The sequence below is a fragment of the Misgurnus anguillicaudatus genome, chromosome 17, assembly GCF_027580225.2.
Source record: "Misgurnus anguillicaudatus chromosome 17, ASM2758022v2, whole genome shotgun sequence".
Taxonomy (NCBI): domain Eukaryota; kingdom Metazoa; phylum Chordata; class Actinopteri; order Cypriniformes; family Cobitidae; genus Misgurnus; species Misgurnus anguillicaudatus.
Genome location: NC_073353.2, coordinates 37,406,947 through 37,424,036, shown reverse-complemented (window position 1 = coordinate 37,424,036; position 17,090 = coordinate 37,406,947). Strand labels below are relative to the sequence as shown.

At 37.6% G+C, this 17,090-nt stretch overlaps 1 protein-coding gene across 13 annotated transcripts in view; it reads left to right on the top strand.

Annotated features, from left to right (window-relative positions):
• The window catches only part of tns1b (tensin 1b), a 282,589-nt gene that overhangs the window by 158,958 nt on the left and 106,541 nt on the right, over window positions 1–17,090 (top strand). For all 13 annotated transcript variants that reach the window (XM_055215157.2, XM_055215158.2, XM_055215155.2 and 10 more), the window contains one exon: window positions 13,102–13,140. In XM_055215157.2, the coding sequence (XP_055071132.2) occupies window positions 13,102–13,140 (39 nt within the window). The remainder of the gene's footprint in view (window positions 1–13,101; window positions 13,141–17,090) is intronic.

The window sequence follows — 17,090 nt, the reverse complement described above, 5'->3', positions numbered from 1 at the left end:
GTTATAGCTGCAGTTCATTTTCTAATATAAGATGAGAACCAGACCACAGGGGGATTCAGTGGCAGCCTTGAATCCCTGGTATATCACCCTCTATGAAAAGACGCATTACAGCATTGGCAAGATCTGGGGGTTGGAGTAGATCAGATCCCCTATTCCTATCAGTTTGTAAGCTCCACATTCATGAGGAATTTCCAATGGAGTGTGTGACACTCCCAGGAGCGCCGAAAACGATGTAAAATATGTTGATTGTCGTACGCGGTGCTGATGGGAAATAGAGGCGGGGGTTCATGCCATAGCCCTCTGCCTCCTTCGTCCTGATCTTCATGAGTATGTGGAGGTCTTATCAGGGCCTGGTCTCCCTAAGGAATGTTTATATAAAACAGGCCCGGTTCAGGACTTGCTGGCACAGAGCTGTTTTTCGCTTGTTTGCTTTTTTATTTGATTTATGGGCCGGGCAGTGAAATAAAAGCAGGAAACCCACCAATCCCCCCGACCCACCATTGTGCTGATACGCAACATCACGCAGCACTAAAATCAGGACTTGGCCAAAATACATCATTTCGTTTTACATAACTGTTTCCCACTGACCCTTGCATGTAAACAGGCCAGTGTTTGCTCAAGTGTCTTTAACACCCAGATGGTGCCATACCATATGACCGGAAGAAAAGAGAGATCGTTTTGAGGAGGGAAGGAGGTTTGCGTTTTTGATTAAAGATTATGAGGGCACATGATTAAAAAAAAAAAAGTCATTTGTAAAAAAAAATATTACAAAACAAATGACGAGTTTTTTTAATTTTATATCTTTATGTTAACTTTAAGACATATAAACAAGACAGTCTGCATGAAAATGAAAAATGCAAATCAAACATATGAAAGTAAGCTTTTAAGTTATATTTTAAGTAGTGCTGGGCAATGATTAATCGCGATTAATCGAATACAAAATAAAAGTGCATTTTTGTAAAATATATGTGTCTGTGTGTAATAATCATGTATATTTAAACACAGACACATACATATATACAATTCAGATTTTTTTTAATTTATATATCTTTATTTATATATTTTTGTTAATATATAATATAGAATAAATAAAAATATAAATACTGTATATACACATGTAAACGTTTCTTAAATGCATACATGAATGTGTGTGTATATTTATACATAATAATTACACACCCATCCATATATTATGTAAAAAAAATCACTTTTATTTTGTATGCGATTAATCGCGATTAATCTTTGCCCAGCACTAATTTTAATGTTTGTTGTGAACACCTAACAATTTGAAAGAAAATTTCCTGATAGTAATAGACTCCGGGGCGGATCCATAATGAAGCTGCCGCCTTTGGAGCTTATCTGGATAATTGGATATGTTATTATTGTATTGATACGTGACTTAAAGTCAAAATTAAATCACATTTGACCTTGTTTACTTTCCAAGTGCAGGTTTGTGTTAGATTCATTGGTGCATGTTATTCCAAAACAACTTTCCTTAAGGCAAAAATCCGCCTTATTTTTTGGCCCCTCCTTTGCAACCACCTGGCTCCAGTCCTGTATTTAGTTACTGTAGTATTCTGATTTATCACAAATGGTTCAAGTCAAGTCCTGACCTACATTTTTTGTTATTGGAGTTTTGTTCAGAAATCTGCCAGTTTGCAGAACACAAATGGTTTGTTTCATGTTTTGAAACTTTGTTCTTAACCACTCACAGATTTTGAGAAATAATTAACTGTATGGTAAAAAGGTGTAAAAGCTTCGCTTGTGGTCAGATCAGCCCCTTGCATTGCAACTAATTGTATCTTTTGTGTGTGCGTGTAAGAGAGAACTCTCTCAGTCATGAATGTTGTGTCGAGGCAGGACTGTCTCCTCTGGACTCCCCCCTCACCTGCTTGTAAAGGAGATTTTCACTGGCCAGTAACTCATGAAATCCCGCGTGGCTTGTTTCAGCCTGTCACGTTTCACTGATAGCAAACAAGCTGCTCTTTCCCCCCTAAGGTCCACGATTCATGCTGTAGTTCACATTTGGATCGTGTTTTATGTGTCATTTGAAATAATTTGTGTTCTGACTGCTTCTTACTGTTTTAAAGGGAGATTTTTTTTAGACTTTAGTTACTCCTGAGTTTGTGGTGGGAGATTAACCTTCTGCTTCTGCTCACTGATCTGCTCTTTTCTTTGCGGAAATGACTTTTCTCAAGCAGTTTTTCCATTCCTTCATAGCATGACAAAGCCAGTGAATTGTAAACAGTCCATGCATTATGGTTTAATATTAGCTACTTTGAGGTTTGAGTTTGTGCTCTTATATAAAGTACAAAAGTCACTGTGGGGGTATCTTTTCAAAAAGTACACTTTTTACATATTGGGTACCTTTAAGGTACATGCTGGTATACATCTGTACCTAAATGGTACAAGGACCTTATTACCATCCCAGTGACAAAAAGGTTAAAAAAATCTGAGAGTGTACACTATAGTATAAGTATACTCCAGTATACTGTATGGTATGGTAAAAGCTTTCAATAGGGTGGTACACCAAAAGTAGTCAAAAGGTATGTATCAAAGATCAATGTTGGGTGTAAATAGTTACTAAGTAATTGGTTACAGTAATTTAATTACTTTCCCCTTGAAAAGTAAAGTAAGGGATTACTCTTATTTTCCAGTAATTTAATTACAATATTTCCGATGTAATTGAACTAAATACTTTGTATGGACTGCAGAACAATTATATATGAAACAATAGTGGACTTAACATGAACATTAAGGGAGGAATTATGATAATGTCGGTCTTGTCTACATCACCAATCCCAGAAAGTAAACTGTTTCCTACAATCAGTGTATTTGTTGTAGTCCAAGAAAAGAGATTTACGCTGAAACGATAACTCGCGTCATAGTTTTCTTTAGGGTTTGTACCTTTTGCATATTGTTAACATGTATCAATACACACTTACACGCCATTGAATTGTAAAATTGGAAAATTGGTGCTCTTTAACTCTTTCACCGCCATTGATGAGATATCTCGTCAATTAAGAGAAAACGCTTCCCCGCCAATGACGAGATTTTCCGTCTTTCCGCAATACCGTTATTATCCACCAGGTGCCTGCCTCAACTTCCACAACTTCCACAACTTTTTAAACCCGGAAGTATTGCCCTATGGCAAGCGGCTGCATGTCCGTGTTTGTTTTAAAGATCGCTCTGAATGGGATCTCTATGAAAAGTCCGTCACAAAAATTGAATTATATTTGCTTTTTGCTCAAAATGTGGTGTTTTTGCAGAAACCTACCCATATTCATAAGCTGATTACAAAAGAACCACTAAAGGTAGGATGAAACGTTTTTTTTTTTTTTTTTTTGAAAGCAGAGGGTCAGTTCTTTCATTTGGTATATTGTATGTTTATATATTTAAAGAAGAACATTTTCTGGAAGGCATTAAACTTTGGTGAAAATCATGAAAAACGCTGGCGCTGGCTGGCAGCTTTTTTTAAAAAACGCTGGCGGTGAAAGAGTTAAATGAGACATATAAGGGACTTTTTAAAACTGTACCATCCCATTACCTTTAGTACAAATTTGTCTAGTGTAGTATAGTGAAGTGTAGTGTAGTATACTTTCAGAGAAAAAGGTCTGTGGGGCTTTAAAAAGTACACATTTGTACATAAAGGGTGCATATTAGTAGCGGAGAACCGGGGCAAAAGTAATGCGGGACGAAAATAACAAAGTGATTTTCTCCAAGCCCTGATAACATTTGCATCCCAAAAAACGGCAGCATCTTAGGAACACAACCATTGATAGAGCTGACAAATATTGCGTTATTTACTCACCGTTTTCCACGTGTAGAATTCAGAAAGGTGTTGTCAACCATGATAAGTAAATTCCTAAAGTGGTTATTTTTTTCTTATAACGCGTTGTGTTTCTGGTTTCATGTGTTGAAGTACTGATCAATCTATAGGTTATTTAGTGCCCTAACACATCCTGAAGTTTGACCTCTCTAAATTTGTCAAAATAGTAAATCGGGTTTAAACGAGGAGATCCTGTCGGGTTAAAAGTAACACTTGTTACTTTTGTCCCGCTCCTAATACTGTTGTATATGTTGAAATTAAAGGGCGTTTTGCAGGTAAAATTTTTCAACGAATTTGTGCAATTTGCTTGTTGATAATAAACATTTAAACTGTTATCCATTGTATTTTATGTTGTTGGGTATCACAAAACCCGAAAAAGTATGAAAAAGTACAGCAATTTGCAATGATTCTCCTTTTCCTCACAACGCACTGTATGACGTCACGCTGGGGAGAGAATTGACCAAAGCCGCCTTGAGAGCATTGAGAATGACTATAGAAAGACGAGTAAAGTACAGTTCTGATAGCGCAGATAATAGATACATACATACATACATAGATAGATAGATAGATAGATAGATAGATAGATAGATAGATAGATAGATAGATAGATAGATAGATAGATAGATAGATAGATAGATAGATAGACAGATAGATAGACAGATAGATAGACAGACAGACAGATGGATAGGCTAGTATAGTGAGATAGGAAGACAGCCAGATAACACAAGGTTAGCATATCTTCGTGTAGAAAGTAAACAAACAATTAACATACTCGTGCATGTTGGCTTGAGTGGGTCCATGATCCTGCCTGAAATGGGTGTAACTTTATGCGATCTTCAGCACAAACGGTTTTGGCAGCATGTCTCTAATCCTGGAAGGTGAGTGAAGCACGGGACCAGCGACCCAAACGCACTCACTTTCTTACAGCCAGTAGCGGAATGGCAATCGAGAGAGTCGGGACTTTCCCGGGCCGATCTGCTAATAGTTATACATTTCGAGTTATATTAGCAACACCGTCTGGCGGCGTGATGTGTGCCGGTTCCCGCAGCCCGCTGGTCAAACTGTGCAGGCAGCCTCTCTGCTCAATAAAGTATGTAAAAGTGCTCAACCTGTTCGGCAGGTCCAAACATGTACAGGATTTATAAAAATACGGTGATCAATGAGCGGTTCCTCCTCAAATGGCTTAGCCTGTCGTGATGTAAAAAGCCGCCGAACGCCTGTTTATTACAGTATGTATGCGGTCGGATCCGAGTATGCTGCAGCTGCTGACTGCTGCTGCGTATAAAATGATTGTGTGATTCATTATGATCGCATAAACAATATAACAAAGCATCCTTTTATTTCACAAAACAATATATTTGAGATATTATTTGATAGACTAGTAAGTGTGGATTAAGGATGTTTAAAAATCTCTAGCCTGGTGGTCAGGACATGAATGGATCAAATCAGCAGATTTGCGAAGTTTTATTTATCTCCACATATATCATAAATAATAATTAGCAAGGTAACTTTGCAGTATAACACATTATATATTTCCTACGATGTATATATGATTTCCAAATTATATACGTAAGTATTAAACAGCAATAAATGTCTCATCTATCTCTATGGCTCTGGCTGAGTCTTTCTCCACTTCTCCCCAACGTGACGTCATCGCAGAATTGCGTTAAAAAAACCGTTAATACCAAAAACGTAAAAAAAGTGGTCTTTAAGACCATTTTTGAGACATTTTAAAAATTATACACATATCTTGAGTGATTTATGTACCCATTAATCGACAGTGGTGGTTAACCTGCAACATACACTTTAAATTTTATTCTAATTTGATTTAATTTCATTTTCATAGTGTTCAAACTGTTGATTTTTTTTTTCAACAATTTAAGTTTGTACTGTTGGTTGTAGAGCTGGGATAAACAATATTTTTTTTAAATGATTAATCTAGTGATTATTTTTTCGATCCATCGATTAATCTAACGATTCATTTTATCAATCTGATTCGATTTCGATTCGATTCTCGGTTATCTCCCCATTAATTAACTAATAGCAATTTATACATGTTGATTTACATATCTGAATGGAAACATTTCAACTTTCTAAAAATTGTACTTTCGCCCCTGCTCTCCTCTACCTCAAAGATACATACTGGTAACAAATATACAGTGCCATTCATTAGTATTGGGACAATTTTTATTAACTAATGTTTTATTTATTATTTTTATTTATTACATTTATTATTTTTTGCCTTTATGTTGTATTGTAGCATTATTCTGTTTTTTAGTGAACACTAAAGCTGAATGTCTGAACCTTTAATTTAGACACACATACCTTTTGTAAAAATCTTTTTGTTTCGTGAAAGAAAATATAGATTTAGATTGACATGAGTTTAGATATTTGCCTACTGAATTCAGTATTTTGGATTGAACTGCATTTTGCTTGAAAGAAGACCCAGATAATAGTCAGTACAGGTAGCATGTGATGTTCACAGGGTATCCGTTAGAGAAAACTTCAGCAGCGGACCTCCCTGCACATGTGATACGGGCTGCTGTCTGGATTCTGCAGATCTCACTTTAATCTTGTTAACACAAGCATGTAAAGAATGTAAAAACACAATTACCGTTCATTATGTAATATTCATTTGTGTACTTCAGCGTTATCAGCACTCTCTCTCCCCTCGCTCTTGTTTCGCTTTTTTCCCCCGTGGAGAGATACTGACTACAGCTTTGTGTTTCCAACAAGATGTTTGGAAAGATTTTTTGAGAAGCCTGATTGATTAGTCGTCCTGAAGACCAACCAGACAAATTCTTGTTGAATCCAAGTTTTTGTTTTTTTGACTTCTAGTTTTAGAAAGGTTACACTGATTGTCTTTGTCATCAATCCAAGTTGTGGTGGTTTGAAAATTCCTTTAGATGAAGCGTGATTATTCAGACAACACCGCGGCCGTTTGACTGTGGTGCTTTGTTTCTGTTGGATTAAGTTGTGCAACACAATGGCTCTTTTCCAGTCCATTTTCCAAAACATAGAGAGCTGCCCAAGTTAGTAGCATTTTAGGGCGTCATAGGCGTAACAAGCAGCAAGATATATATGTAAGCTAGGCATTACACCTGCACTTGCTTTTCTCTTACAAAAAGACAGTGTTCATATTAGTTCCTCAAAGGTACATATTGGTACATATTAGGATCTTTTTAAAGGGTAGCATCTCAGTGTGCGAGTGGAGGGACGCGGGAACTACAATTCCCATAATCCCATGCGTGCCACTCTGATGCCTCTCTACAAGTGGAGCAACAATGGCAGAAGCAAAAGAAACGCAAATTTTAAATCTGATGTGTGGAAAAAGTTTGCGTTCGCTGTGACAAGAAACGAGAAAGGACAAAATGTAATGGACATACAACAAACGAGTGTGAGTAAATCCGCAACGTGGGCATCATACGAAATACTACCGTACCATGAATTTTTGATACCATTACATCCCTAAACAACATATAATGGTAAATATATGGGGAACAGTGGCTATGGCCAGACCCTCCTTTTGCCCTTCATAGTGACCTCTGAGAGATCTCAGAAGTCAGGGCTCCGTTTCAAACATTCCAGACGTTTTCACAGGCATGAAGGCATGCTGGGTCGGGCCAGATCTCAGGGCAAACATAAGGTGTTTGTTAGTTCTGGATAGCAGGTGGACAAGCTGTCAACAGCAGGTGCCTGCGGGCCGAGTCAGACCAGGTAGTGGAATCCAACGTAGAAATACACCAGGCCTGTGATAGATGATTGGCCAATGGCTTATAACTCTGATAAAGATGAGATTGGCATGTATCAGTGAAGTATTTTCAAGTGGTACAGTGTACTGGATGGAGATAGAAAAGAAAGAGGATCTGCAAATGGAAGATAATGTAGATATTTATGTTGGGTCAGAAAATATTGAGAGAGAGAGAGAGAGAGAGAGAGAGAGAGAGACGGTTGATGATGGAGAAAGACCAGTGGCCGTATTTCAACCGGACATAAAGCTCAAGTAGTCTTAGAAGATCAAAAATGTGGTTAAAGAAATTAAAAGACTGCTAGAGAAAAGGGTTCTGTCCACACTTTTAGTTTTGTATGAATCTTATTTTAATATAAACGAACAATCATTGTTAAATAAATTAGTTAATAAGTTAAATTCCACGACTACCAAACATTTGGTATGTCCAGCTTTTTCTTTTTTTTGACTGCATGCACTGATCTATACGTCTGCCCAAAACCTGATGATCAAGTATGATTGAATGCTCCCCAAGTCTTTAACCCTTTTCATGCCAAGGACGCCTTAATGGATGGGGAGGATAAGCAGGGACCACCCCAGTACATCAAATTAAGACTGGGTTTATATACTTTGTTATGATGGTTACGTTGCAAAGATGTAAAAATAATTTTTGCCATACTACATTACATTTTAGTTTAACATGGGAAAGTTTTTCATTTGAATCAAGTTTTAATCAATTTTTATTAGTAGTATTTGAACTAATATGGCAATTTTGCAAGATGTAATATTAGTCTTAGGTGTCCCCAAGAAGTGCCTGTGAAGTTTCAGGTCCAAACATCCTATAGATCATTTATTATACCATTTTGAAAATCCCCGTTTTTGGGTGTGCAGGAAAAAGTCTTGTTTTTGTGTGTGTCTCTTTAAATGCAAATGAGCTGCTGCTTCCCTCCATTTACTGTTATCTACGTCGAAAACATACCCCATTTTTATTAAGACCGTCACCTTACTTCATTGTTCATAACGAACGTACTGTAATTAGTTATGTAAAGAAGATTAAAAAGATATTATGACCTAACTTTTGTCTTTAGACATCACTGAGAAAACGAAAACAGCTTGTCTCATGAGACTGCTGAGGATTTAAGGAAATTTAAAGAAAAGGAGTGGACATATTTTTATCATTACAGGGTGGATGTGTGCACACACAGGATCAACCCAGTAACTTAGTTTTGGTAAACCTTTCACTGCAAGCATGTTAAAAAATGTTTCATTAAAATGTGTCTCTCCTTGTGATGTCAGAAGCGGATAAAACTGCCCCTTAATCTGCACTATGCAACTACAACATTGCCATTTAGTGCAGAGATCAGCTCATTTGCATGTAACAGGACACACCCCAAAACAGCACATTTTGTTCACACCTACAAAGTGGCAATTTTAACATGTTATAATAAATAAGCTATATGATATTTTGAGCTAAACTTCACATGTGTACTCTAAGGAGACCAAATATTTATTTGACGTCTTAAAAAAGTCTTGCGAAATGTCCCCTTTAAAGTGAATTTGTAATTTTAGGTGACCTTTAATGCATTTTTGTTAGAGGCCTAATTCATATTTTCAGAAAAAAATATTTTTAATTTAAGCGATATTTTGGTGGACCCTGGTAATACCACCATGGACACCCTGTTAAAGACCCATTCAGTGCATCTTGCGTTCTTCAATGGAGGCTGGCAAACCTGACCTTTTGTACAAAAGCATTAAAGATGAAGTGTGAAATTTACTTTGACCTTCTCTTATAAGCCAGTTGTGCATTGCTGTCCCTGAAAATTATAAACACCGGGCTCAGTTTGTTTTGAGCGTCTTGAACGACCCATCGCATTATTTTTGCAATTCCATTTGGTGACGCTAGTGGCACAGAAATAACTTTAATGTGCGCACTATCAACGTTTCTTTGTTTTACAGAAAAACTGCATATTTTTCCAGGTCTGAGTGCAAGAGACGGCTTTTGTACCCTGCTTGAAATGTTTTGCCACATGTTAAGATTTATTTTTCAATATTCTGCAGTTTGTCTATGTTTGTCCAACCAGTCTGGAATCCTGAGATAAAAACACACATTATGGGATGTCAGTTAGCTGGAGTTTGGAGCGTCGCTCTTATCTGTTTCCTGAGGTTGTTCCAGTGTTTGTGTTTAGATATGCTCAGACCTATGACGAGAAACGAAAGCTTTTCAGTGTTTGTGTGTTTTATGGCTTCACTTCCACAGCTGGAATAACACAATCCACTCAAACAGCAGTACTAATCATGTCTAATGTCTCAAATCACAGATGAATGAGAAAACATCCCATTCAAATATGAGGACTTCGCCTAGCAAACACAACTAATGAGATACGTAGTGATTGTAAAAGCAGGGCAACTTTTAAACTGTAAACTTGTTTTGTCAGGTTCATTGATCAATCCCAAAACTTTCTTCACATTCCTTGAGGTAATTAAATGAACAACTTGAACACAATGAGCGACTATAACACAATAGCCAGATGGTTAGACTGAACACATCTATATATTCAGCTGTCAAAACAAATGGTCTAAACTGATGGCTTCCAGACCGGTCAAATTCCTCGCTTTCATCTGAATCAAATTTTGCAAAGACACGGCTGAACTCTGGGAATTCATAAATAGTTGTCCTTGGAATCACACAGATGAGATTTGACCTAAGTTGCATTTGACTCTATTTTCCACGTTTGCCTTTGAAACAGTGAAGTTTTGGGAAAAATAAATAAATATATAGGTATTTTTTGTGTTACTCAAATTTCTCATAATCAGTTTTGAGAGTCATTTATAAATGTTCTCGATTATAGTCCACCATCCTGTTTTTGAAGCACAGAGCTCATTTGTTTGTAGGATTCAGGAATATTGGTTGTGGCAGTGATCCGGGCTAAAATCCTATTATAGACCTCAGCAGATCTTCAGTTCAGACAAATCAAATCATCTTTGATCATCATTGACTTTCTTATCCTGTGTAAGAAACTGTGAAAACCAGTTGTTTTTGTGCAGCTGTTCCGTTTCACATTAAAGAGTAATGGGTTTACTGGCAAAGGAGACACATAACATGACTTTTTTTTAAAGACCAAAGACCTGTTTAGAAGTTTGTGCACATTGCTCAATGAAGACTTTTTCATGCACTTTATTTAGTTTATTTAGCAGCAGTATTATGAGATGATGAATTTCTATAGTATAGGAATGTAAATCTCAATTGAATAATTTTATTTCAACATAACCATTACTCTTTGCACAGGTGTACCAGCATGATCTCATAAGAATTGGAACATATTTTATGAGTTTGCTAATGCATATGAATTGTAAACAAAAGGTTATTTACGGTTATTTACCAGTATGTTTATTAGAAAAAAGACCATAATGACATCCCACCGCTAACCCCACACACCAAACCCAATGTAGGGTCACGGAGGCTGAAGGCAATCATTTTTTTCACAAAAAAAAAATTCATTTCACTTTAGTCACTGTAGTTATTTCATTGGTATGTGAGAAATCCTGTAAGTGCAAAAACCTTTTTGGCAAAAATCTGACAGACACATAGACAGGCAGGCAGACAGACAGAGATAGATGGATAGATGGGTAGGTGGATTAACGGACAGACAGAGATAAACAGACAGATGGATGGATGGGTAGACGGGCAGACAGATCGACAGACAGGCAGACAGACACAGACAGAAAGACATACAGATAGATGGATGGGTAGTTGGCAGACAGAGATAGGCAGAAAAGCAGGGAGACAGATAGACATACGGATGGTTGGATGAATGGATGGTAGATGGATAGGCAGGCAAGCAGACAGACAGACAGATAGATGGATGGATGGATGGATGGGTACACAGGCAGAAAAAGAACGACAGACAGAAAGATAGATGGATGGGTAGACAGATAGACGGACAGGCAGACATAGGCAGGCAGGCAGGCAGACAGATACATGGATGGATGGGTAGACGGGCAGACAGAGATCGACAGACCGACATAGACAGACAGACGAACAGAGGCAAGCAGGCAGACAGACAGACAGACAGACAGACATACAGACACAGAAACAGAAACAGAAACAGAAACAGAAACAGAAACAGAAACAGACAGACAGACAGACAGACAGACAGACAAACAAACAAACAAACAAACAAACAAACAAACAGAGACAGACAGACATAGACAGACAAACAGAGACAGGCAGGCAGACAGACAGACAGACTGACAGATTGCTAGATGGATGGGTAGATGGACAGACAGAGATTGTCAGACAGGCAGGCAAACGGACAAACAGAGACAGGTAGGCAGACAGATAGATGGATAGATGGATGGGTAGACGGACAGACAGAGATAGACAGACAGGCAGGCAGACAGACAGACGGATGGATGGATGGATGGATGGGTAGACGGGCAGACAGAGATCGACAGACAGACATACATACATACAGACAGACAGATAGATAGATAGATTGATTGATGGGTAGACGGACAGATAGAGATAGGCAGACAGAGATCGAGAGACAGACATAGACAGACAGACAGACAAACAAGCAAACAGAGACAGGCAGACATAGACAGACAAACAGAGACAATCAGGCAGACAGGCAGACAGATTGAAAGATGGATGGGTAGATGGACAGACAGTGATTGACAGACAGACAGGCAGACAGACAGATAGACAGACAGACAGACAAACAGAGACAGGCAGACAGACAGACAGATAGATAAATAGATGGATGGGTACACAGACAGACAGAGATAGGCAGATAGACAGACAGACAGGCAGGCAGACAGACAGACATAGACAGAGAGACAAACAGAGACAGACAGGCAGGCAGACAGACAGACAGATAGATAGATAGATGGAGGGATAGGTAGACGAGTGGACAGAGATCGACCGACCGGCAGGCAGACAGACAGACGCAAGCAGGCAGACAGACAGGCAGGCAGACAGACAGACAGATAGATAGATGGAGGGATAGGTAGACAGGGAGGCAGACAGACAGACATAGACAAAGAGACAAACAGAGACAGACAGGCAGGCAGGCAGACAGACAGAAATACAGACAGATTCTTTCTTGATCTCACGTGAGATATTGAGGAATAAAGCCACACATTTTGTCATATTGGTCTCATTTTTGATGGAGGTGGTGTATGAGCTCTTAATTTTTCTGTAAAGTTCTGTAAAGTCTTTGTGACTAACAGACACAAAAGAGTTTTTGTGTCTGTAAGTCCTGCATTTAGGCAGATTGAATCTGCGATCCGACAGCAACAAACGAAGCAGCTGTGTAGGGGGTGGTATGGATCAGCTAAGATTGAATGTGCCTTCTTGACAGTTCTGTGTGCAGAACGCCTGGCAATGAAGCTTTTTTGATTATGAAGTTCAGTTTCGATGTTGTGCAGCACTAGTTGTTATTGACCTTATGCCACAAATGATGATGTCAGCCGATCTTGTATTCAACCCAAAATTTCCTTTTAATGTCACAGGCCTCACATGTGTGTCCTTCATGTGTTTCAGGTTTCAAGCCCGTGTGTTCCTGTTGCCAACTATGAACTGGTAAGAAGAGCTCTGGTTTTATTTCCTGACCCTTTTTTCTTGTTTTTTCTGGAACAGTCCTCAGTAAGAATGCGCCTTTCTTAATCAGATTAATGATAAGAGATTTCTTCTGTTTTGGAGTCCTGAAAGTATCGTCCCACAAGCATTAATATTTATAAGAAGGAAATAATAGCTTGAGGTCTTTAGTTCAAAGCTCTCCCAAGACTTACATAAGCCAAGGGAATATCAAAGAATGAGCGATAGCAAACACAACATTCCTTTTTTGGTTGGAATTGTGCTTTTGGGCTCAGAGATCTTTTCTTCCTCCTCCTCTGTACGCTTAGCCTCGCGCTGCAAGCCAAAGTCCATCATTATTCTACCCGCATTACTAAAGAGACTCTTGTTGTACATAGCGTCCTCGAATGGAAAACATATTTTTAGTTGTTTTTCAGGGAACTTTTGGCTTTCATCAGTTGGAAAGGGTTTGGTTTATTCTTTCTCTCCACCGACTGCTCACAAGATAAAGTATCTGATTGTAGTACAAGCTATGTTTATAAGTGAATGCAGGTATGTGGGACTGTCAGAATCTCAGCAGAGGCCCTAAAACCAGACGTTTGAGGATAGAGATTTGTACTTATTTTATAAGATACGATCATATTCGTAAATGTTTGCCTTGGCCCCTGTGACGTTGGGGTTAGGGGTGAGGTTAAAGGTGGGGTTTTGTTATTGTTTATTGTTTTTGCACAATTAACATCATACTAAGTCATACGAATTAACCAACTCTTAAACTTTTGTGAGGTTTACCTTGCTGAATTTTTTTTTATTGAAATTTTGAAGGTTTGCCACCTTCTGGCATATTTGCGTTGTCTCATATCTAAAGAATCAGTCTTGTTCTGCATGTCTGTGGGCAGTCGCGCCCAACAATTAGAAAGTCAGGTTTGTAACCTGGTTCGAGTCTCATGGCCGGCAGGTTATGACTTGAGGTCCCGCATTTCTCCTTGGACGCTGCATGATACCTGCCTACTGCTCTGGGTGTGTGTGTTCGCTACTTACTGGATGTGTTAACCAGTCACACTCTGAGGTTATTTCGGGAATTACCGCCAGGATTTGGCCTACCCAAATTCAAAAGCTTCCCATACCCACATGCAGAGGTGTACATAAAATAGTTTGGTATAATTTTACAAGAAACCCTTAGAAATGACATAAAACACTGTTGAAAGTGCTAAACATGGTTGTATGTGTTATCAGTCCTCTAATAATCACAAATATAAAAAGGTGCTTTTGATTATTTTCTAAAGTCTGTATTTAAATGTGTATAACTCTGGCCATGAGTCCAGAAACCTGCAGACAGCTTTTTTTTATTTCAGCAAATGTCAGCTTACAGAGAAAAAAGAAATTTATCTCTATCATAATCTATGCAAAAGTTATTCTATTTCAACTGAAGGGAGGAATAATACCATTTTTGCATTCAATTTCTGCCTAAAAACATTTGATGTGTTCCCATAACCACATACATTGGAATAAATGCAATATCTTTATATCATTTTACAGTTTACATAAAAAGCTGCTGTTTGTGACAAATATTATTATTTATGTTGTTTTTTATGAACCACCAAATTTTCTTTTTTTATGTTGTAAACACTGTCTGTGTAGACTGCAGACAGTTCTGGTTGTTACCAGCAGCAGATAGTAAACACCCCAAAAAAGAATGATTTCTTTAGCATATCGAATTCAAAAGTTATTCTTATTTTACTGAAGGGTGTGAAAATACATTTTTCATATAAAAATACTTTGTTTTGTTTTGCACATATAATAAATAACAAGGGATTATGCATGCACACAATCAAAGAAAATGCTGTGAATGTACTCATTTTGTAGAATAGGACCTAAGATGGTGTAGCATTTGTGGCTATCTGTGCTATCTGAGGCAGTTCACGCTCAAGTTTAACATACGTTTACAAAAGACCATTTTTTACCTCATTATTCATTCAACAATTATTGGATATGTGATGATAATAAAACAAAAATAACGATTCCTGAGAATGCAAGCTTTCGTTTGATATAAGACTTGCCCATGTTTATCATATATGAAAAAGATGAAATCTGTGAATATTAAATAATATAAAAAAAATTTGGGGGGTGATAGTGTTAATCAAATGTAAATAACTTTCTAACAGTAAAACATATGTGAAAGTGATGCATATCTGCAGAAAGTAGAGCTTGTAAGATTTCAAACAGTATCTCACATGGGGTACTGTGTCCTTGACAGACCATTAAATATTAAAGGAATATTTTATATTAAGTAATAATAAGTAATTTTGGACCCAGTACAGGGTCCGCAGAGTTTAAGAAATGAGGTCACAATCCAACTATGGGTTGGTCATTACTTCACTTTCACTTCACAGTTGCTGTAGATAAATAAACAGAGATCTTAAAAACAACAGGGTGTATTTACAAAGGAAACTTCGACTAGACAGTATCATCATCTTTCCTATGTGTAATGATGAATATGTTGTTATTTTGTGTAGCTAATGTCTGATGGGTGCTTCTTGGGGGAGACATGCTTAATCCCTGTATTCACAACATGATGAATACACCTCCCCAAAAGAATAATCCAAAAAACATAAATATTCGCCACTCTGAAGCTTTTATTGGTTGGCAGATAAATTGCATACATTTTTGGTAGCATTACAGAGCGTCACTTTTGCCAAAACCTTTTAATGTCCATGCAATTCATCACCCCCCCCCAAAAAAAAAAAATAAAATAAAAATTGGAAGCAGTATTAACTTCAGTATGTGTATGTGTACACACTGCTATTCACAGTGTTTACAGTGGCTGAGCTCAGTGAGACTAAAAACATCTCGCTTTAATGGCTTCTCTGCGAATTCAGGACTGTTTTTGCGGTGAGAGACCTGCTTTCAATCCATGTTTGGTCAAATCTGCAATGCTGAATGCAGTGGCTGCCTGCTGGTTAGATCTGTGAGATGATGACCTTTAATAACAGCAAAAGTCAAATAAAGACGTAAATTTGGATATTTGGTAGAAAAGCCTTACAGGAGATTTATCATTGAAATAAACATGACATAACGTATCTAAAACATTTCTAATGAGGCTACAAATAACTGAACAACAAGTTTTATCCTCAAGGCATTTCTAATTTTAATTGTATATACAGAAGCAAGCAGACCAAAAGCATATTAAAGAGCACCAATGGTCCGATTCACGATTTTACATTTCCTTTGGTGTGTAAGTGTGTATTACTACATGGTAACGATATGCAAAAGGTACACCCCCCCCCCCCCAAAAGAAACTGATGACGCGATTTATCGTCTCCAAAGTAAATTAATTTTCTTGGACTACAACAAACACACAGATTGTAAGCAACAGTTTAAGTCCTGGGATTAGTGATGTGGACACGACGATCATTATCATAATTCCTCTCGCTTTGACTCACAGCCTGTAATAGCATTGCATTGTGCGCGAATCTTTCAAACATGGTAAGGAGCGTCACATTTCCTGCTGACGTCAGAGGTATTCGGACCAATCACAATTTACAGATTAGCTGGCCAATCAGGGACAGTTTAAACAAAATCAATGGGTTTCAGAAATGGTATGTGGAAAAATAATGTGTTTTTTGAACCATAAACCACGTGAACACAATGTTATGTACCAAATACACAAAATAAATAGATGTTTTTAGCAATGAAATAGGTGCTCTTTAATTTTATGTCCTCATGTTTATATTTAACCACACAATCATAAGACAGCACAAAAAAATCATTTTTGCTTATCATTCATTGCATTATTTAATTAACATTTAAAGGGGTCATAGTGTGAAAATCTGACTTTTTTCACATTTAAGTGCTATGTGTTCCAAGTGCTTCTATCAACCTGGAAAACGTGATAAAGATCAACCCAGTAACTTAGTTTTGGTAAACCATTCACTGCAAGTGTGTAAAAAATGGGTAAA